We start from the raw sequence: 24,590 nt of genomic DNA, 5'->3' as shown, positions 1-24,590 counted from the left end.
GTAAGAGAAATAGTTCAGTCTGGGTAATTTTTCGTATTTATTGAATTTGTTGTGTGCGTTAGCAAATATTCAAAACTATGCATATGAATTTCTTGCCATCCTTTCGCCGTGCTTTATATTCTGTCTCAGTGCCAAACATATCTCATTGCTTCCAGCCATGTTTCTGATATGTTTCAGGGAGGCACATTCAATGAAATTAAGATAAGAAAAGTTAAACCCATCCAACATGCCAACTTGTGCACTTTTCTTTTTTTACTGGTAATGTCTGTGGCTTGTTATTTGTTTCGGTGCAGAAGTTGAAATTATTTATGCTTGCATAAACATTCAAACAGTATTTCATTGTAAAATGTTTGATTTGGCAGTTCTAGTTATTAAGAATTCATGCAATGAGCTATTAAGTCCTACCAGAGTGAGGTTGAGTTCCAAAAATCTGGTTATCCGCAGTGAAAATTCGTAAATTTATGACATAATGATTGGAAAAGGTATCAAATATGAATAATTCTTAATCTCATTCCCCTTTGATGGGTATTTTCTTTCTGACTGTTTACTTATTAGTAAATTTTAAATCAATTCTTTAGTTGATTAGCATCTTATGTTCAAGGAAATATTTCTCATTCAAACGAAATTCGATCTTTTTGCGAATCTGAAACCATCTGAGTTTTGAAGTTTGTATTTTATACAATTTGGTTGAATATTCATAAAGTTATTCATCGATAACTTTAATTACAAATGGTCAATTTGTTTCTAGTGCGAAATATCAAATTTTTTTTTTATAAAATCATCAACCTAATAAAGTATTAATTCAAAATTTTAAAGAATTTTAGCGAATAAAAACATGTCTTTGTTTTCAATCAAATCAATTAGTATAACGAATATAGTGATATAAAATATTTATGGCCAGAAATGTTTCAAAGTATGATATTCCTTAAAGAGTTTTCAAAAATTGTGCTGGTTGTGGTAAAAATTCACCATCTCCTTCATGTTATTTCAAAATCAGCGGATTATTTCTGACCCAAAGTTGACAAATACAATAGCCATACAATTTTTGTTTTACATTGCTAAATGACAAGAAAATAATCACATTGCCGTGAGGTAGCTCCACAAAAACTAGACACAAGGCCGTAAAAGATATTCATGATTACTAACGGGGGGGGGGGGGGGGTACCGATATTACTAACTTCCCGCTAAGTTTCAACATTAGGGATATAAATAGCTTAAAATTTCATAAAAATTGAAGAAATTGGTATATTTGAATGCGATTTTCGCAGAAGTTATTCTCACGAAGGGGGAACTCGGTGCAGAAAAAAATTAATTCAATTTTTTTTGTGAATATAGGGCTCCGCACGAAAACAAATCGGGAGAGGGGGGAGGGTGATTGAACCTGAACTTTCTTCAATCTTTTCTATGTTCGAAACGATCGTATAACTTCGACTGGTACTTCATCGCTGGGGTGAAGTATCTTCACTAATGTCAACATCACAATGAAACCCTTATGTAAACGTCACTTCCAGGGAAATTTAGAAATGACATGTTAATCGTACACCCGGCATTTATAGGGCTCTGATTTGCATATTTCCACTGATTTGCTTTCGTGCAGAGTTCTCTATTAACAAAAATTCGAACTGAGTTCTTCTGTATCAAAAAATATTTTTCTTCGTGAGGGCAACTTTTACGCAAACCATATTCAAGTATACAAATTTCTCAAATTTTCATTATTTTTTAATTGTTTACGAATTCATAGGACACAGTTAAACAATCCTTTAAACTGCCCTCAAATTACTTTTTTCATAAATTTATAAATAAATAACAAATTATTTCAATTATGCAAGATGTTTGCAAATCCATGCTGAGAAAAATAGAGGCGTTAGTATGCTCTTAAATGTTTTCTCTCTCTTTTCGATTTCAAATTATTTAATAGTCTAATTTTATCCAATTCTTTATTTGCTTCTACACTTCCATGTAGGCCTACTGTTAAATATAGTAATAGAATAATAGTCTCTGCAATAAGCTGAAGCTCGTGAGCATTATAAACGCATATCCCGTATAATATTGCAACCGTTTCATTGCCCCCAAAATTTACCGTAATCGAAAAAATTTAATTATTCTAGTTCATAAATTGTACCATATCGGAATGATCACCACTATAGTTTGTATTTTCAAATGGTAATTATAATAAAAATAATTTTTGTATGCATAAGAAATTCAGCTTCTGCACTGAATTTTTTTGCCAGTTGTTATTGCTTATATACTACAAATATCATTCTAAAAAAAAATATATTATGTAACTATTACTATGTATTTCGCTTTCATTTTGCTGTTTTAAATGATAAAAAAAAAAAGTCTGCCTTGCTCAACTATTTACTGTTCCAATGTTAAAAACTGTTTCCACTATTTTGAGAATATTTATAATTGAGGTCTTTCTGTTGCGCTTTAATGTGAAAGGGAGGAAATACAAAAATGATCTATTTCTCCGAAAATGCTGCGTTGCAAAGCTATGCTGGGCTTATTTTGTGTCTTGTACATATTATATACTTCAAAAAAAAACGAACAAAAAAAAACGGTTTTTGTCGATTTGTTGCACTATCGGAAAAAATTTTATAATATTTGTTCCGCACTTTTTTTTTCTTCTGATTTTTTTTTTTCTATTTTTTCTTTTATTCGTCTTTTTATCTCTCTCTCCTTTTTCTTTACATGCTTTTTATGTCATTCATATTTTGCTCTGGAACTTCATTTTCTGCTTATTCCCGATTGTTAAATGTCTTGAAATAAATTATTCTTCCAAAATGAACAAAAGTTGTTAGTTATGAATCTCTTTTGGACAAAAATATGTTTATTTACCGGAATTGATGGTGAGGTTTCGTTGCTGAACTGTTAAGAAATGTAGCACCACAATAGTTGCCAAAATGTAATGTCCCGGGAGAGAGTTGTGAGGCGAGTACGTAAATTTTAAAATAAATTTTGCGGAAGGCATTTCTTGATTACAACTTTGATCCAAATAGGGCTTAATGCATGCATGCGTGCTCAACGCATGGCCGTGCTCAACGCTCGGCCCACGGGCCGAATGTGATCCTCGTAGTCATCTTATGTGGCCCGCAATATCACACCTGATTTTGTAAAAACTAACTAAGGGAGCATAAACAGATCACTTTTAAGTGACACGAGGTGCAGTTCCACAGCACTTGAATGGCCTGTGGCATATTCCTGGATCCCCTAAGTGGCTCGCAGCACATTCCCAGATCACTTGAGTGACCCACAGCATATTTACATATGACACGTGGCACGTTTGCAGATGATTTAAATAACCCGTGACACGGATCACTTGAACGGTCTGCGACACATTCACAGATCACTTTAACGGTCAGTGACACATTCACAGGTCACTTAAATTTCCTACAGCACAGTTCCACATCACTCCATTGGCCAGTAGTACATTTCCATATCACTTAGATGAACTGCGGCGCTGTTTCAGATCACTTAATTAAGAGGCCCGCGACACGTTTACAAACCAATGAAATCATCCGCTCTCTCTGAAGGGAAGGTTGAGCACCATTGGTTGGAGGAGTGACGCAAATCTCCTTTGGGAAGAGATTTTATATTTTCGAAGCTCAGACCACACAGCTTCGTTAGCTTACCTCCCTTGAGAAAGTTCAAGATTTTCCCCCAAGTAAATAAAATGCTTACTATGGAAGGATTACATGGGATTGACCCAGTTGTGTGCGTGCGAAGTATTTATGCTTGTCGAGTAATTCGGAATATGGCTCTAACCAGCATCTGTAGGTCTAATTAATTTATCCATCTGAGAACAGTTTTTTGCGTCCTATAAATAAGGAGTATTTTTGTGTGAAATCCACATATTGGGAATAATACATAAAGTACCCTAAACTGTTAGATATAATGATGGTTTGTTTTCTTTTTTGGAGTTTTGATAATTTGAAAAAAAAAATTTCACATTTTGTTCAGCTAACTCCTCAGATAATTCTCTATCTATAAAAGGAGGGAAAAATATAACAGCTCTATAAATTATCTATGATGACAGCGGAAACCATTTTAGGCATTACGAGGGAAAAGTATTAGCAGGCAGTACAAAATATATGCAGGAGAATGAGTTTTTAGTGATAGTATCATTTTCTGTAATGCATAATGCATGTATTCTGGTGCACCAGCTGTTGGCTTTCAAATTTTTTCTTCTTCTCCACATGGGAACTTTCTCATACGTGTGCATAATTCTGGACTGAATTTCTTCCGTCCAAAACTGTTTTTATACATATTTATATAGCTCATATTGTCTCTTAAGTGAATGAATGCATGCAATATGTATAAGAAAATCTGCAGAGAATTTTTCAATTGCTTTTCCTGATGAATGTCGAGAAAGAAAAAAAAAACAAAGCTTTTCTGTTGGTGAGTCTTGAAGATGAAACAGAATCTGAGCAGTGAGAGGATGACGGCGATTATACAGTTCCAGAATAATTCAGCTTGGAATGAATCAACTATGATGTTCAAAGAAAATAAAAATCACTTGTTAGTTAGTGATTTAGAAAAACTTTTTCGTTTTATCTAAAAAAATTCATAGGTTTTTGGTTTTTTTTACATTAGTGTGTTGTATTGCATTGAATAGCGTAGAATTTAGGATATTAGTACAAACTGAACCTTTCATATGGAAATATAATTTTGTAGTTATAGCCTTCATGAAAAAAAAAAGTACTGCAAGAACCCTCTTTACTCGTTGAAACATAGTATTAGTCCTTATCACGCATGTTCATGTATTTTTTCTATGTTAGAAACACGTACCCAATTACTCAAGAAAAAAAAATGTGCACTGCACTCTCTTGTAGAGGTTTGTTTTTAGACTAACACATTCCTGAACATTTACGGGTTTCCTGATGATAACTAATGACAATATCTCAAATGGAACCTGCTAGCGTGAGAATTCCTATATAGCTTCCCAATGACGGTACTAAAATGTTTTTTTTATGTTATGCATAATTATAATGTTGTACTGAGTTGATGTGTTTTTTTTTTTTTGTTTTTTTTTTGCTATAACTATGTTTTGTATATTTAGATTCTTGTTCGTTTAATTTCATTTAAAATAATAAGTAGGTTGAGTTTTCGAAATCCCTATCAATGTGGTAGAACCTAATAAAAATTGCAAATTATTCCTTGTTATCATATTAGATACGTTCACTTCTAACAAGAAGAATTGGAACGAGAATAACTTTGTATTGAGAGAAATACAATAATTCTCTTCAAGTTCATTGCTGCTAACCAGGCTGGACAAATCACCGGAAGTTCACGTGCCTAATCGGGCATGTGACTTAAAATAATAGACACACCCGAATCGATTTTTTTACACGTCCTAAAAATAGTCTAAATTTTATCTTTGGATTTACTTGTTTCAAAAAATTTAAAGAAAAAAATATTCACTTGCATAAAAAAAATTGAAAAACAAAGCAGGGATTTTTTCCCTTTGGAAAACGAATCCAACGCTAATTTGTGTAGTTTTCACCAGTTATCGAAAAATTACCTGTCATTACTCAACACCTAATCATAAAATCGTCATCGAGCCACAAACGGAGCAGATTTGTCCGGAGGTACGTGTGGGCAATGTTATTACATCAATCAGCAGTTCCGATTCTGCCTGTTTGGCGAATCTTGTCTTTTCTTATCGTAATTTCATTGTGATTTCACGCCGCATGTCACGTCATTTTGGGTTTAAAAAAATCAGAGACAAAAGACTTTTCATAAGTAAATTCTTTAGAAGTATTTTTCCCCCCTAAGAGAAGAGCTATCTTAAGGGCATTAACTCACTGGAAATTTTTAGCTGTCAATATGTATATTTGAACAATCGAAATACCCTTTATAATTTGTGACATAATTCCCATTTCGGATTTATGCATGTTATCCAATTAATTTCTGAAAACATCTCGAACTACTCTAGAGATTATTTTGGACTCATATATCATATATTAGCTGCATGCTCCTGAGTTGCATGCTATCAGACTTCATTAAAAGATTAGGGTATCATCAGAATAATACAACAAGGATCATTGTATTATTTTACGAATGTAATGTTTCATACGCTTTTTTCGAGTATATTTTTGTTTCAAATTTTGATATAATTTTTTTATTTCTGAGATTGTGTCTTTTTGTTTTGTGTTTTCCTGTGTGCATTGTGCAATGTCTTATTTTTTGATATTGCTAAAGTTAGGAAAACAGGTATACGGAGAATTTATACGTAGCACTTAACACTCACATCAAGCAGAGTGCGGTATAGAAATTCTCATAACTCAATATTATCATCACTTTATCCAAAAAAAAAAAAAACTGTGCATAATAGCTCAAATTAATTCAAGTACGTGTTTCTAGCAATATATAATATCGTAAAATCTCTGTTTCCTTGTTTTTATATAGAGAACTGTTGTAAATCCTGTTTCGTCTTAGTACTTCGTATCATAGAAATATTTTGAATATCCACTGCTGTGTTGTATACTTCCTACTAGAAAATAATTTTATTTTTTCTTTTCAGTTATAGTTTGTTTTTTCTTTCTTTTGATATCCAGTGACACAATTGTTTTCAAAAATTTGTTTCTTAGATCTTCTTTTTTAGTGATTATTTTTACGCGTGCAACCTCTTCTCTGAAAAACTTCTTGAATCCATCTAACTGGTCCTTAGCAGGACCAATACCCACTTCACTGCCTCAGTATTTAGAAGCCATTAGGACCTATCTAGGTAAAAGAGAGCCCTAATATAGGGATAGCACCCTACCAAGACTATTTCCCGTATAGCACTAGACATCTATACAATTTCTCATAGTTCTTGTTGATGAAATCCCTCTCTATCTCTCTCAGAAACTATTTCACACCAGGTCTCTAGGATTGGTGGTTTTTTTTTCCTATATTGTAAAAACAATTTAGACATATCCTTTAGAAAAATTAGACCTTTTCCCGTTGTAGTTGATCCACTAGTAGTTTGTAGATTAGTTGACACATTTGAATGGAACCTACAGTTCCATATTTCATCTGGATTGATGTAATTTGAGGTAAGATTTCGTAAAAAAAGTGATTAATTAAATAAATTTCTCATGTTCTCTTGTTTTCAGCCTGACTTAAGTTAGCTGTACAAAACCCATCGATACTTTTAGATAAATTTGAAAAAAAATTCTTATTTAGTTGAATCGTGACGTTTCTTGAGAAATTTTATCATTATTCTTCTTGATAGAAGGCATTTCTCTGCATCAAAAGCTTGATAAATAGACTCGTCTAAATTCACTACATCGAGTTATCTTAAAGTAAATACGATTAAATAGTTAAAATTCTTGAAAGAACTATTTAGTTACCAAAACATTTAAATACGATATTCCTTGAGTATATAAAAATCCCAGATTACATAAATTGTTTAATCAAGCATTATTTAATTTCGTGTTTCTCCTATTTAATCATGGATTTTCGATTATTCATTCCTTAGCATTATGCTATTCATTATGTTACATATTCAATAGTGAGAAACAATGTCTAGGAAACTATTCAGTTCCTTACTTCAGGTCGAGAGCAACCGATTAGTTAGTTAACAGTCGTGAACATAATTTGTTTCCGTTCAACAATTGGAATTAACTAGGAAGTAGAACCAATGGATATTTAATATTTTCAATGTCGTGACGAATGATTGACTATGTATTATGACAATGTATTTTGAGATGCATTTTCCAAAAATAAAATTTAGGCGTGGTAGCCAGGTCAGCAGGACTACCGCCTAATACAGCGGTCTTCAAAACATGGCCCGTGGCACACATATGTAGTCCTCCAACCAGGGCCGTCTTAAGAGCATCATGGGCCCCCGGGCCGAGTGATATTTCTGAAGCCCTACCTGGCAAATTCTTGAAAATTTGAACCAAGTCTCATTTTTTGAGGCCCCTTTTCTCTTCAGGCCCCCAGGCCGTGCCCGGGGGGGCCCATGCCTTAAGACGGCTGCCTCCAACGAAAATTCTTATACGCTTAGAAAATTTATATAAATGCTGGAAAAAACCCTCAACGAAGAAATGAATTCTTGAATTAATGCGAAAAATAATTTCATAATTAATGCGAGAAATAATTTCATAATTAATGCAAGAAATAATTTCATAATTAATGCAAGAAATAATTTCATAATTAATGCGAGAAATAATTTCATAATTAATGCAAGAAATAATTTCATAATTAATGAGGAATAATTTCATAATTAATGAGGAATAAATTCATAATTAATGGAGAATGATTTCAGATGTATTGAAAGAAATTTAATTTTAGAGTTAATGAGAGAAATTCTTCCGTAATGAGAGATATATTTACAGAAGTAATGAGAGATATATTTACAGAAATAATGAAAGAAATATTTTCAGAATTATTTAAGACTATATTTAATGAAAAAAATTGTTTCAGTCTTGATGGAAATTCATGTCTAATATTAAAAGAAAATATCAGAAATAATGAAAATTCCTACCTCATGTTTGAAGGAAAAATAATTTCAGAATTCGTCTTTTTTTTTTCTGTGCATAATGTATGCCCTAGAGACATGAACATACTTAAATTAAAACATTCCGCATAATATATTACTAATATATTAAACATATATGCATATATTACTAATATGTGACTTATAGCATGCTTATTGTTATTTATTTGATGGATATTTTTGAGATTTTTGTTATTGCAAGAATGGTAATGTTTGAACCCATGTGTTTTGCTAATCCAATATATTTTTTGTGTGTTTGTTGTTCTTGAATTATAGTGGAACTGAATGGTCAACAGACATCTCCTCCCTTACTAACTCAAGCACTGTCAGGTAATGGCCATGAAATGAATTTTGAAAAATCAGTCGGATTGCATGAATCCCTATGATTACTAATAACAAATATCTATTTATTTTTCAATGTTGCAAAAAAGAAGATATATATATATTGTTTAAAACAACGTAGAGGATATCTATAATTAAAGTTGGCGTGTTTTGGTCTCAACACTCTAATCCCGATTTCTTTCCCATCCCTTTATTGAGACGTTCCCAAAATTTCTCAGTTTTCTTACAGATAGTTAAGGCTGTAGACAGCTTAGAACATGAGAACGTAACAACTTAATATAGACCAGAGGTGTTCAACCTTCTTCCAAGCCGTGCCACAATCAAGGTTATTTTCGTTGCGCGTGCCACTCTACAAATTTTAAAACGCAGACCATACGCCTCGTTTTTACGGGTAACCAGTAATTTCTCCGTTCCTTCAAAATTTTGTTCGGTTGTCCTCTTATTTTCGTAAAAAAATGTTCAGTTTGCCTCTCTTTTGAGTTTTAAGTTGTTTTTAATTTTTTGAGTCATAAATTCCATTATCGCAATGCAGAGTGTGTACGTACGTATATCGATAGAAGTTCATCCTATCCTTACACCATGTTGTGCACAGGCACTGGAACCTGAGGGCTCAGGGTGCTTGAGCACGACCTCCTATATAACCTATATAGGAGGTCGTGGCTTGGGGCCTTCCTCCCCTATAAACTTTGTAAAAGGTCTTAGTCCAATCCCAACCCCATCCCAAAAAATTCATGGATATACACTGTAATTGTATTATACAATGCATGTCCCCCCCCCCCATGCGAACGATCCTGAATCTCGTACACATGGGACGTCTAACAACACACGGGCGTACTTTGGGACGTAAAGATGAAAAATGTTACAGAAACGCATTGTTTTGGCTGCCTACAAGATCATTTCACTGGCTTTGGAGCCAGGGGTTCTGTGGGTGCTCGAATTTTGCAGAACAGGTTAGAGCGACCCCAGCATTGAATCATAAATCACAATTTCCTGCATAAAACTCAATCTGAGCACGCGCAGATCTGAAATAATTCTGACACCTATGCATTTTTGAAAGATAGAGAAAATTTCTTTGATTGGGAAAAATGAAGTAGAATTTCGTTAATTTTTGAAAAAGCGTTTGTGTGCCACTTGTGGCACGCGTGTCGTGGGTTGGCCACCCTTGTTATAGATACTCGGCACATATACACATATCGAAAAGAGTTTTTTGTCACCACAGAACTCCGTAGGAATAGGCGTCACTTGGGGTCTTTTCTTTCTTTTTTTCTTTCAAACCGAGCACTACTCAGGTCTATCACCATCTATGGGTGATTTACTACCTAGTCAGTTGCGCCGGACGTGTAACTGTGTGTGTACCTAACAGTCTGAGTGCATATGTAGTGTTGTGTTTGATTTTTCAGTGCTGCCATCTTTATTTCAGAAGTGAAGTGAGTGATGTGTTATGATTGAATTACATTGGTACTGTCTGTAGGTCTGTTGCTCTCTGTGGGGAGACTTTTTAAACGGTAGATCAGCTCGCATTCGCGCCTTGAAGTTGGAACCACAGAAAACCAACTTCAGCGGACCACCACTGTGGCGACGGTGGGGTTCGAACCCGGGGACCTCGCGACGCGAGTCCGTCACTATGACCACTCGACCACCATAAAGGCGCACTTGGGGGGTCTGGTCCCCCCCCCCACCCGAAACGTGAGAAAATGACTAAAAAACAGGAAAAGATGGGTAAATCTATTGTTCTATCACTTTGGTTCTTTCCAAAGTTCCTTTTCTCCCCCCCCCCCTCCGAACAAAATTTCTGGCTACCAGCCTGCCACCACGTGATGGGTGATCTGGAGATGGATCCATCCAAAGAATTTTTTTGTGCGTATATATTTCATCCTATGTAAAAACTGCATAAAAGGAGTATATATACATCTATGTATAGATCAAACGAAGATGAATCTGAATTTGCGATTTACGGAACATCCCAAAACATGTTGTAAAAGGACGAACGAACAAATAGTTCTGCCGTTGCCCAACATTATTGGCAACAATCGCAAAATTTTGAGTTTGAGAAAATTTCCGTTTTCAAAAAAAGTAACGCACAATTCTGTTTGAATTTTTTAGAACTTGCCAATAGTCAAGTCTTCCTCGTTAAAGATGGAAGAAATATATACCACCTATATATCGTCAGCTTGAACAAGCTTCATACAGTCGACTTTCTGCTTACGAACTTAATTCGTTCGTGAAGTGAGTTCGTAAACCGAAATAATTTTTTCCCCTCATAGGAACCGATGAAGAAATTCCGCAGCTTTAATGAAGCATTAGATCGATAGTCTATAAGGTTTTCGCGGCCATCATTTGATAAAAATTGTTTTTTCGGGTTCGAAGACCGTCGTCCGTTTGAGTTTGTTCTCAACGTTTCCCCAACACTAGTGGTTGGCATCATCAGGAGAATTGATAAACTGGATCAAAGTCAAGTTTTCCGGAGTCTCCAGCCAGACCAGCATTAGATTTTCACCCCCATTCCCAGCCGTTGAGGCTGACTGTGAGGTTACAGACGGATCCAGATAAGTTTCTTCTCTTCTATTATAGCTGTTTTTGTGCTTGTATATTTCAATAGCCTCTCTGTAGATTCGTGGGAAGAAGTGGTCAACATTAGCTATTACCTGTGTTTTGCTGAACTGTACACTGTGGTTGTCGTAAAGCGCATGCTCTGCCCCCGCCGACTTTTCTGTTTGGCCCATTCTGCAGCATCGTTCGTGCTCTTTTATTCTCGTGGCCACAGATCTTTTTGTGGTTCCAATATATACCTGACCACAGGTGCACGGTATTCGGTAGATCCCCGGTGTTGATAGAGGGTCACGGTGGTCTTTTGCTGATCGCAGCATTTCACATATTTTTCTGGTTGGTTTGAAAATGGTCTTTATACGATGTTTTTTCATGACCTTGCTGATTCTTGCCGTCACTCCGGGGATAAAAGGCAGCACAGCTTTTCCAATTGATTGTGACTGCTCATTTTCCGTTGGTGATTCCTTGATGGAGCGTAAGGCTTTCTTGATGTCGTCTTTCGTGTACCCATTAGAGCGGAAAACTGATTTTAAGTGCTCAATCTCTTTACCTAGATCTTTTCCTTCACATAGTCTTCTTGCCCTCTCGATCAAGGTTTTCAGTACGCCTCGTTTTTGGTGAGGATGATGATTGGAGAGCTTATGCACATATCTGTTGGTGTGAGTAGGCTTACGATAAATGCTGTGGCCTAAACGTTGATTATTTATTAGATCGATAACTTGAAGTTAAAAAGAAATTTTGAAATATCTAGATCTCCCATTAAAAAGAAAAAAAAACGATTCATTTTTACGTTTCTTTAATTTAGATTTGTTTCTTTCATGAGTCGCACAGGAAGTTGCCATATTGGTTACCTCGTATGTCCCTCAAGAAAAAGGGAAATATCACGTGATCCGAAAAAGCCTCATTGAAAAATTAATCACAGGCTCAGCTAATACAAAGGCAAACTCACCGGTCTCGTTTGCAACAGTAAACAAACGTCCATACCAAAGGTTTTATGTGTTTGTGCCTTTGAGAGGGTATGTGCTTGTTGGTTTTTTATGCTGGCGATTTTTTTTTTTTTTTTTTGGCGCCCGTAATGTGTCTGACGGCCTTAGAGACTTTTGATCGGGTCGTCGGACATGTTTGGCGCTGAAAGTCGCCAAGCTGCCCCTTATACCGAAGCTGTTCCGCGAGTTTTCCCGCCAAATTGGGTTGATTTGAAAAAATTTCAGCGGGAAATGTTTAGGTTTAGCGTTCAACAATTTTCGTGGATAATTTCACAATCTGTATATATATATATACAGGGCCACAACTAGTGGGGAGTAGGTGAATCTGGTGCCCCGGGCGCTGAACCAGAAGGGGCGCCGAATTCACCCTTTAACTGCTTTCTCGACATTCAAGGGGCGCCAAAATTCCGACTTGCATGGGTAACGAAGTATCTAGTTGCGGCACTGTATATATTTTTCTTCTTTGCTTGAGAGCAAATGAATTGTTTCTTTTCATTCACTTCAGCCCTCACCTATTTAGGGCCATTCAAGTATTAAGTCAGCAAATTTTTAGCCGTCCCCCCCCCCTGTCAGCAAACTTTCATTAGCTCTGCCCCCCCCCCCCCACACCTCCTAATGCATATGGGTGGGATCAGAGATGTGCGCTGCCCCCTACCCTCAGATGATCGGGAACTTCTTTTTTTCATGAAAATTTAAAAAAAACCCTTTATATGTTATTTTAATCAATTTCTGTTAATTTCAAGAGTTTCGTTAATTTTTGAGTTCTGAAAGGTAAGAACTCAAATTTTCTGTTCATTGAAATTCATTGCGACCCGGCCTTTAAGCCATATATGGAACTTCCTTGCCCCGCGGGCGAAATATGACCCTGGAGGTTATCTGATGTGGCGTGCCCCCTCACACCTAATTTTTTAAAAATGAACTAAGCGGCACATTTATAAATCGCTTAAGTGACCCGTGGCATAACTCCACATCATTTAAATGGCCAGTGGTACATTTTCAGATCACTCTTATTGGCCTGGGGTACATTTACATTCTGTTCGTGCATTCGAGTATCACTTAAGTGATCTGTGACACAGTTCCAGAACACTTGAGCGATCCATGGCACATTTGGTAAAGTTTTAGTCTAAAAGAAAACATAATTTAAAACCGTTTTTTTTCTTGAGCAAAATACCATGTTTGACTCCTAAGAAATTGGGCTAGCACCTAAATGGTTTGTTTTTTCTCAATTTTTCAAGCCCTGCTGTGAAAGAAACCATAGACCTCCGCTAGGGTGGGGCTGACAGATCCAGCCGCTTACAGATATGCATTCACTATGCAGGAGCCTAGGAAAAATCTAGCCCCGGGAGGAAGTGTGCTCTACAGAAGATATCAGATCAGGGGCCCTGAAAGAAACAGATGTGATGCATTTGAGCTTTAAAAAATGGCGGGGAAAGCATGATCCCCCCTATTCCTTTTAGAATCCAGTAGGCCTCTTATAACAGAGAGGGCTTTAAAAGCGGCAGTGGGCTCCTGAACAGAAATCTGGTCAAAGTTTCACAAATATACATCCAAGTGGGGGGGGGGGGGTGAGGCATAGCATAAAAAGTGATTTTTCCTAGCGTGCCCCCCCCCCCCCTCCTACTTGTCTATATATTTGTGCCGTTCAATTTGCATATGCTTACAATTGAAAATTTTGACCAGATGTCTTTTATGAGGAGACATACGTGAAAGTCTGAGGAGGCACGATGATGTCAATTCATATATACAAGTATACATATGCATTCCATTAATAACGTTCCTTTGACACTGGGGGCGGGGGCAATGCCTCCCTGTATCTCTGCCCCCCATGATGCTCTTAACATGAATTGAAGATCAGAGCCTTCTTAACAGGACAGGTTGTCCTGAACGCATGCCCTTTCCCTGCATTCTGCAGCAGAGCCCCTTGGTAGGATCTTTAGCTGGCTGCACTTTAGTGAATTTCTTGTGTGAAGAAGCAAAAAGCGGTAAGAATAATTCCTCTTGGCCCTACACTCGAGGGAACATGTCTGGAGGTGCCTATCTACCAATTAACATACTTACTCTTTGAAGTTTGGATTCATTGAACCGAATTTCATCGTCATTAGGTCCCTCTATGTAGCCCAGTTATAGTCGTGCCAGGAGGGGGGTGTCCCTGCATTAAAACAGCCCAGGGGGGAATAACGAGTGTCTAGCCTGGACTTTCACAACATTTCCCTGATGTTAAATTTATTTGGTAAAAAAAATTTTTAACTGCAATTTTTTCTTTGGAGGGGAAAGGAAAGTTTGTGGGGGGGGGGTTCTTTTTACAAGAGAAAGTGTAAAGCACTGCCTTTTGTAGGCTAGATTACTGTTGAATACTGTAGTTAGTGTGCTGTTTCTTAGATGGCAGCATAAGTTAAAATATTTTGCGCTACTTTAGAGAATGATTTTTGACTAGGAATTTTTTAAGGATCGGGCAACTTTGGTGTTGAGCATACTAGAAAGATTGAAGTTATATGCACGCAACAGATGATATTTCTTCCGTAACCATCATCAGTGTGATTACAATCTGAACAATAAATATGGAACCGTTTCCATAAAAAATGGGAAAATTCTACTGTACAAATATCACTGAAAACAATGGAAGAGCAATACAAAATTTGTATTTATTTTTTTGTGTAAGGTTGTGCATGGCCCAGGGGCCGCAAGAGAATAGGGGGGCCTCAGAAAAATGAGAAGTAGTTGCATTTTTTGACAATTTGCCAGGTAGGGCCTAAGAAAAATGACTTGGCCCGTGATGCTCTTAAGATGGCCCTGTTTTTATCACGCCAGATAGTTTAATCAGAGGAACTTTCGATCACACAAATAACTAAAACTGCCTAGTTTTTTCAGTGTCGTAGCCTCGGTTTTAAGGTTTCTCGTATAATCAATTTAATAATAAATTTTTCATCACAGTGTCTACTGATTTACTGAAATAGTTATGAACATCCATTTTAAATTTTTTTGTGAATGTTTTGCTGAAAAATTAATAACTTACCTCCGCATATAGTAATATTTAATTTTTTGATTGTACCATTGACAGTGATCAACAGCTATGGCCCCCAGAGCTTTGCTCCGCCAACATCTCCAGCTAACAGTCGTGGTTTCCCGACCACCAACAGTCCTGGTCCTATCGATTTGTATGCTTCGACTGGCCAAGACAGCGTTGGATACGTGCAAGCAACCAGTCCCCAACCCACGGGCTTCCCACCAATCGCTGTAAGTAGGGTAAGTACTTCATTATAAAATGTGAACGAGAAAAATTAAAATGATCGATTAATTGCTCAAAAATAATTTATAGAAAAGAGTTCATTTCTTTTTTAAAATTATAATTTCGAAAAAGTCTTGCTCGCTCACTACTGCTATCACACGACGTAAAAAAAATATATTAATGTCAATATTTAGAAAAATTTGAGATGTTGCACTTCACGGAGCACACAGTATCTATATGATTTACTGAAACAGCTGTCGTATAATCCAGAGATTGAAGATTTTTGGTGACTTTTTTCCTTGGCGCCAAACACATTTGACGAAAGTCGCCACAATTCGACAAACTGATGCAAAAAGAAAAGAAATGTCCAGCATATAAAACACAACAATAATGGAAAAAATAAGATAATAAAATTATCCCGACATGAATTGAAATATCGCAACAATAATAAAAATTGCCAACAAGAATAATAAACAATTCCCGGATAAAAAAAAGAAATATTCTATGGTGATTTTTCTGTGTTTAAAATAAATATTTTCACTAAAGTAAATGAAACAACGGTAGCCGCGCAAACTGTGGGTCACGAGTTCATGCCAATGAACTAGCGGGGTCGCGAGAGGTTCTCAAAAATTTATTTTCATTTAAAAACTTTCCAAATAAGAAATTCATTTTCCTTTAAAAACTTTCCAAATAAGAAATTCATTTTCCTTTAAAAAATGTGTCGAAACTAAAGAATGCCGTTATTCAGCTAAGCCAATAACCATGTACCATACAATGTGATTTTATCAAATTCTACTTTACAATAATTACTGCATCAGCTCTGTTATGGCAGAATCAGGAATGTGCAATGACTGCAAAGAAAAAGACATGGGAAATGGTGTTTGAATGTTTGCTCTACCCACTGGCGTACAAAAAGGGTTTTTTTTTGGGGGTTCTAACCGCAACCCCCTGCTTCAAGCCGTGATTATAGTGGTATTTGCAGGAAAAAACTTAACCCCCCCCCCTCCCGCTTGAGAAAATTCTGCGTACGCCTATGACTCTACCCATGTTACTCTATAGAAGTTATTTTCCCAAACTATTTTGTAATGTGTGTTTCAATAGAGCAAGGTCCAAACAGCTAATAAAAAAAAGGGAAAATTTGTACATTCGTGCTTCTGGTGCATGTGAGAGATGATATAAAGTTAGCACTTTTACAGGGTGGCTTGGAGAGAATCACCCGATTTCAAAATTGTATATTTCTTAAAAATTAAAAGCACAGAATAGAATGATAAATAATATCTATTTATATGGGGGAAATTGTGTCTACGTTTTATGAACAATTTTTGTTAATGGTCGATTTCAAGTGTAGAATCAATTTGAAATTGGATGATTCTTTCTTAATCACCCTGTATATGAAAATCAAAGACTTCTACAACACTCTACAACACTTCTATCTTGCATAAGGGACACCAAGTGCATCAAAAAACGAAGTAAATATTTATATGATATTCAAAAAAAATTGAATATCTTTGGACGTCAATATCACCATATTATTTAAAATATAATAATTGTTATTAATTTATTATTATAATCATTATATAAAATATAATATAATAAATTAATAAATACATTAACTCTGCATAGAAGTAAATTAAGCCGGGTTTTCCTAGGAGCAGGTTTTCTGTGCAACGTGAATTGCCTAGCGCGACACGCCATCCATCCACTTATCAACAGGAAAAGCAGTACAACTCTTTTCCTACAGAGCACAATGCGCCTCATGACAGCGCTTCACGTCGGGTGTGATTGGCCAACTGCTTCTAGAGGAATCAAATGTGTCATACACCACACATTTTACACATCTTCTTTTCAATTTGGTTGTTTTCTTTTCCTTCCCTCTAAACCAGAGCATACAGACAGCAGAATAGCTGGTGCCAGGGCCACATACTATATAGCTGCCCAGAGCTTATGTGCCACACTAGGAAAACGTAAACACGTCATTAAGTTACACGTTTCTGCCAACGCTAAATAGTAATATTAGATTCACCCAGTGGAGGAAAACCAACCTGCTCCCAGGAAAACCTTGCTTAAGTTTTTTTGTTATTCAGTATATCACTCATGCGAGCCAATCTCCCCTTTAAAAAGTCTCGCCATAGAAAGCAACAGACCTACAAACAGTACAAATGTAATTCAATCATAACACATTACTCACTTCACTTCTGAAACACAGATTGCAGCACTGAAAAATCGAACACAACACTACATACACACTCAGACCGTTAGGTACACGCATATTTACACTTCCGGCGCAACTCACTAGGTAGTAAATTGGCCATAGATGGTGATAGACCTGAGTTGTGCTTGGTTTGAAAGAAAGAAAGTATATCACTCAGGTTAGAAAAATTATTTGACAACATTGGCAGTAAGTTTTGGACTGTTAATACAGAGCAAGTTTCTGAGATCATTTGATCATTTTTGTCACACCGTGGTCATTTTCTGCACACAGGGGCTAATTAGACCAGGACCTACAATTTATTGCCAAATCTGAACTGCAGGCTTGTTTTTTATCATCGAGAAGTTGGTGCACTAACCCCTTGCGGTAGCAATTCTGAGATCAAAAACTGTTCCTGTGATATCCTATCACACATATTTTGAGTAAACAACTCTATTTTGTTTAGTAAATTTAACGTGGGTAATCAGTAAAAAATTCAAAACTGTAAATTTTAATTATTATATATTTTGTTTTAATTAGTGTTTAAAAATTGTAATGCACGAAAAAGTAAGTTTTCATCATGTTACATACCTATTGTGTCCAAAACATTATCAAAAAGCACTGATTTAGGTTTTTTGGTAGTTTTTTTATGATTTAAACAAGTTTTTGACAGCTTAGACCTGTTTTTGACACTTGTCATACCCAAAACCGACCCTGCTTGCGGAAAAATCGAGCCCACATCCTCTCTTTTGTTGGTTGAGACTATAAAACTCGAAGAAAAGAGGATTTGTTGCCTTTGTAGTCTAGGATGCTCACCTGGCAAGTAATAGGACGTGGGTTCCATTCCCCGTAAGGCCAGTTGAATTTTCATTCCTGCATTTACCTTTGCATCAACCAGCTATCGAAACCTCAGTGGTTAATATTGTATTCATAAAGAAAATTTCTCTTTCAGTCCATATTAATTTGACCTATTTTGTTTTGCATCATTCCTCGTTCCATCAAACATGTAACTGTCACATTAATTATTGATTCTGCTAATATATCTGTTTCTGAAAAGATATAAAGATTATAAATTTTGAATATTGTATATTATTTGATGTGTGCACTGTATACACAATATGGTATATAATTGTATGTATATATGATTGTTTTCTTTATTCTATTAACACTGCAGGGGCCACTGATTGCTGCAGCTTTCACCAATGGATACCACTGAATGGAAAGAAAGCTTTACAACTGCCAAGCATGATCAGTGCAGAGGTAAATACCATACTACTGTATGAGCAGAACAACAGAACACTTTTTTAAAAAATATTGAAAATTGTATACAGAAGGCCTTCGTGGTCTACAGCAGTGGTTCTCAACCGGGGGCCATATGGCCCCCTTGTGGTACTGGGATACTTCAAGGGGGCCACGGAAGAAAATGGGGAAAGGGGCCATGACAGGTGGTTGGGAGAGCTGAGAAGAAAAATTAAGGTGTGAAGAAATAAAGATTTTATATTAGTGACTAACACTTACAGTGAGAGAGAGAATCCAACAAAACCACCCATAAAACCAGCGTCTTCTTTAGGGCATGGACCCACCCAGGCCTCACCGCCTACATTTTGCAACAAGTTCCCTAGGATGGGGTTTTTCTGAAGTCCCCGGCTAAATTTTTCACAACACCCCTTCCCTATTTGAAATTTATTGTATGAAAAACAAAAACAAAAAAATTATGAAAACCATATTAGGCCCCGGGCTGTAGCTCTGTGAGTCCCACTCTTGTGAGGGGCCTCATGCCCATAAGTGACCCCCACCTTATGATATTTTGTATAATACAATTAATTTTGAAAATAAATAGGAAATATGAATCCTTTCAATACGTATAAAGTGTCTTGCTTCTAGATGAGAGTTGAAAACTCTGGGAGAGACAGGGGAGCCACGAGAAAAAAATATGGTTCAAAGGGGGCCACGGGCAAAAAAAGGTTAAGAAACACTGGTCTACAGAACAAATTGATTTAAAAAGTCGCTAACGGGGAAAAATCTGAATTTATTGATTTCACGCAATATAAAAAATTTTACAAATGATAAGCTAATAGTTTTTCCCATTTTTTTACGATATTCCGCAACATGGTGAAAGTGTGCTGTTGGCTTTTCCATCATACTGAAGCATTTTAACGGAAGGTTATGAATACATATTGATAAATCACATTTTTCTATTTCTGCAAATTTCTGATGTTATCACAGTTTTGATGTTTAAGAGATATCTCTACAGCCCAAAGCCACATGGATTTAGGGCTACTACTGAATTGGACATGCACCTCGTCCACATTCCTCCGCGGATCTTCTAATGAACTGGTACATGTTGGAATGTATGTGTTGTGAATCAAATGTGAAGTTTGTTTCTGTGTAATGCTGGTTAAGTGCTGCCATCAATTTTTCTAACTATGAGTGAAGTGTTATCATTAAATTATTGTATCGTTGTAGGCGAGTTGCTCTCTGTGGTGATGCTTTTTAACAGGGAGATTGGCTCGCATTAGCGGCTTGACCGACCACCACTATAATGTTGGGGCTTGAACCCGGGTCCGTCACTTTGACCACTCAAGCACCCCAGTGGCTGGATTTAGGACTGATGATAAGTTTGCTATCCAAAAAAAATTGCAAAAATGCCATGCAGGGACGATATCCATGTTGTTCTTGAAATTTTCAACTTGTTTTCAAATGAATTTTTTTAATGAATGAATTTCCATCAAGAGGTGGAGTCCCATCATACAACACTCAAATCTAACAGTCTTGTATTTAAAATACCATGTGACAGAGGTGAAAATTGATGTAAATTGAAATGTTTTTGTGAAATTTAACCAATTTCATGTCTTCTGAATATTTACTCTTATGGATTGCACTGAGGATTAACGCAATCACAGTGAATTCAGCAAAACATCATCATAATAATAAATAATTTCATTTCAAATATAAATAATAATTTAATTTCTAAAATCCCATTAAAATTCTCTTGCCCTTGAATTTGTTTATTTCCTTTTCTTTTTTCCCATCATTTTATTCTTCGCTCCCGTTCAATGAACTTGAATCACTGATGAAGAAGTCGAAAATTATACGCCACACAGTGCTGCCAAATTGAATTGAAGCATGTAACCATTTTTAGAGTTGCTTTTCACATTTCAGAAAAGAGAAATTCCCTCTTTTTCAATTTTATTTTTTATTCACAGTATAGAATGTGATGCATTTCTTACCGGAATGTTTGAATGCAATATTATCATATAGAAGTTCCAAAAATTCCATGAATTATCCCAATTCGTTTTTGGGGGGTTTATCGGGGTGAGCGCCTCATGAATCCCTCCTGTCAAAGACTTAGGCAAATCATTCCATTATTAATTTGGCACTTAGATATCTTTCGTTCAATTTAACCCTTTAAGCGACAATTAGAAATCACTAAACCTCCCTTCAAAGTATCATATTTTTTTAATGAATTAGGCCCTTTCTCTTCAGATTTTTAGCAAGTGCAAACTAAGGGGTATAGGGAAAAGTTTTCCATTGAGAAATCATTTTCACAAAACATCTGGGCTTGTAAATGCTGAAGTAAGAGGCTTTTATATGGAGGCGAGATATCTCGTCATTTGCCACTTAAAGGGGTTAAAGTGTTTTAGAAATCATCTATTTAAACTGTAGCAATAGAATCAAATTGTTACCCCCATGCCCAGCTCTTGGCTGATTGTGGGGTTACGAATGGGCCCAGTAAGGCCTATGAAAGAACTGTAAGACCTCCAGTTTATTTATGTTTAATTATATTTTTAATACATTTTTATTAGTATTTTATTTTAGTATTTTTTGTTTTCGTTTTTCAAATTCATCTGATATATTATGTCTAGGTGTTTTTTTTTTCGTTTATTTTATTCATGCATTCTTTTTCTGCATTTCATTTGAATTATGCTCGCTAGATGGCAGCGAAATTTTTGTTATATATTTGATCAACTCTTTTATACTGTGGCTACTTTTGAATGAAATTTTGGCTTGAAGTTTGTTAATGTTTGGCACCTCTGATGTCCGTTTAGAATCTGAAATCATGCTGATTGTGCTCCTATGTTTTGCATTATTCCCCCGTTGGCCAGCTCTAGTATAATTGTCACTCTTTATTGCTGAGGAAAAAAATATCAAAAATATCTGTCAAATACAGTAAAAAACAAAATTGGAGTTCGTGCTCTTGCAGATGAATTCAATGCATTGATTAAATAGGTTTTTTTCTGTAAACGCATTGACAGAAAGTTATTGGATTTAATCTTTCATCTTAAAATATATTTTGAAGGAGTTGAAATATTCACTAAAAGTCGACTGACCAGTTTTCCCAAAAGATGTAAATCCAGTATGCAAACTTTGTATAATATTTCTTTTGTAATTTTAATTTTGTGTCTATGCAATAATTATGTATTTCCATGACTTCAAATGCATATCACATATTGCCAGAATTTCATTCATATTCAAATAAAGAACCATTTCAATTGCTGTTAATACGATATAATACAATTAATACAGGAACCCTCTTTGATAGTCACCCGTCTTTCACAGAAATTTTTTTTTCCCTACGAGTGTCGGCAAAAGAGGAGTTTTACTGTACTATCTTTTAAATCTAAAAGTGGTTTGTGTTAGGCTTAATTTTGTAGCAACACATATTATTTTCATTATTATTCCAACTTATTTTGATTTTTCTTTTACAGATTGGAATGTGTTTTCTCTCAGGTATAGATGATGAAAGAAAAAAAAAACCTTTTTGTGGACAAGCTTTTTTGTGTTTTCCTTTCTATTCTTCTTCTTTGGGCTGAAAGTGTTACACACCAGTGCTTTTTCTCTTATAAAAATCCCGTACCTTTTTGAAACTGGTGACAGATTTAATATGGATGAGACATCTGGTCATCGCATCGAATGGAAAAATGTATATGCATTCTTTTTACATTTTTGTGTATTTTATTTTTATTTTTTTGGAATATTTGCATGTAAAAAAAAAAAGAAGTCAAACTTGTTTAGACACTTTACTTCACTGTCTTTCAAAGGCTTGAATACGATGGATGTGGTGGCCTTCAAAAAAACTACAGTTAACATTTCTTTTTCATTTTTAAGCAAAAAAACTTGTTTTATGGTGTGTCCAGTTACTTTTATGTATAAAAAAACTTTGTTCTTTTTTTTTTAATTGTGTGTCCGGTTGTTTCGCATCTGGCAGTTGGAACTATGAGAGACATGAGATCATTTTCTGTCCCAAACACCCACCTACCCCCACCCCCTTGTCAAATGCTTTGTCCTTCACCCCAAAAAATACACACAAAAACCTCTGTTCATCCCCCCCCATTGAGAAACCTTTGATGTGATTATTGTTCCTTTATATAACCCAAAGACAATGTATAAAGAATCTATTATGAAATGATGAGGAAATACCTGTTTGAACTTTCCATTAAAAAAATTATATATATTATATATATACTTGTGTTTCATTGTGAAAGTGGTGTATTTGTCAAAAAAAAAACTGTGTGGAAAAAAAATATAATTATTATAATGAAAGCGACGTCTGGTGACAATATACTCTTTAGCTTTTTTTCAAGTGCACAGAAGCCTCTGTTCTAAACTCTTTGCTGATTTTTCGCTGTTGTTAAATCGCAAAAAATAATAACTTTTTTTTATAAAAATCGTCAGAACTGCTGGTGAATATGAAAAAAGTGCATCGCTAATTTAATCCAGAGGCCTTGTTGGATATATATATATTGTGAAACAACGAACCCTTTAAATAATAAAAAAAGCTTATCCTTGAGCATTTACACTCGATGTATTGCAGTGTAGCCTGATATATTCACGAATCTATCTCTAATCTCTTTTTATCTCGATATATATTGTTCTATATATTATATATATCTCCTTCTTAAGAAAAAGAAGAAAGCTGCTTGGCTTTATATAATTACGAGAAGGTGATGTGTGATTTTGTGATCACAATCTCTTCTTATATGTGTATTCGTTGCAATTGCATGCATTTTGTGTGTGTATGTCTGTCTGTATATTCGTTCTGTGCATGAATTGTATGATTTTTTTTTTTTGTGTGTGTGTGTGTGAAGATTGAAGAAAGAGCTTTTTCAAGATTTATTATAAGTCAGAAAATATTTTTTTTTCTGTTCTGGTCTTATTTTTTTAATTATTTTGAATTATATGTATATTATATATTTTATTTTGTGCGCTATTATTATTATTTTTTTCCTGTATGTCAAACATAAATTTTATTTATAAATACTTACAAAATAAAAAAAAAAGAATTTTCGAAAATTCTGTGGAACAAATATTTCTTTTTTTCTTTGTATAATATACAAAGGTTATATATATACAATTATATTTGGAATTGCATCATTTCAATCAAATAATGTATTTCAAACTCAGAGGACTCGATGATTTTCCATGATTACGGCATTTTTACATAACTTTTTATTACTTGTTAGCCTTAAAATAATGTTTGAAAAACTCAAATATAAAATTAGCAATTATCAAATGATACTCACAAAATATGTGTATAGATAATAATGATAACCTTCACAAACACGTAACAATAGCTGTTTAAATTCAAGATGCTGATAGAAAAATGTATGCTTGGGATTACAGCACACTTGGGTTATCTGCACTCTGTTAATATTCAGCCATGTTAAATCGTCTCTTAATCAGCAATAATAAACTATGCTTTAAATAAAGGTAAAAAGTTCCTATTTTAGTTGCACCTCAACCATAATTGTTATGATAATTATTATTTTTCTATTTCTCACACATTCACTAGACTTTCACTTGAAACCTCTCCCG

General features: G+C 35.3%; 1 protein-coding gene across 10 annotated transcripts in view; it reads left to right on the top strand.

Moving 5' to 3' along the window:
• The window catches only part of Rbp6 (RNA-binding protein 6), a 481,799-nt gene extending 458,526 nt beyond the window's left edge, over nt 1–23,273 (top strand). For 5 of the 10 annotated variants that reach the window (XM_089250884.1, XM_089250883.1, XM_089250880.1 and 2 more), the window contains exons 12-15: nt 8,762–8,815; nt 15,419–15,603; nt 18,949–19,034; nt 22,484–22,572. In XM_089250884.1, the coding sequence (XP_089107010.1) occupies nt 8,762–8,815; nt 15,419–15,603; nt 18,949–18,990 (281 nt within the window). In that variant the 3' untranslated portion in view covers nt 18,991–19,034; nt 22,484–22,572. Of the gene's footprint in view, nt 1–8,761; nt 8,816–15,418; nt 15,604–18,948; nt 19,035–22,483 lie in introns of all 10 variants that reach the window. The other 5 variants (XM_089250882.1, XM_089250881.1, XM_089250878.1 and 2 more) reach the window with 4 other exon arrangements.
• The last annotated feature ends 1,317 nt before the right edge of the window (nt 23,274–24,590 follow it).

This window comes from Pholcus phalangioides, unplaced genomic scaffold (assembly GCF_987345545.1).
Source record: "Pholcus phalangioides strain wild (caught in Gottingen) unplaced genomic scaffold, Ppha-v1.0 ptg000024l_1, whole genome shotgun sequence".
Lineage (NCBI taxonomy): Eukaryota > Metazoa > Arthropoda > Arachnida > Araneae > Pholcidae > Pholcus > Pholcus phalangioides.
Note: the sequence above shows the minus strand (reverse complement) of the source record. Positions and strands in the feature narration are given on the sequence as shown.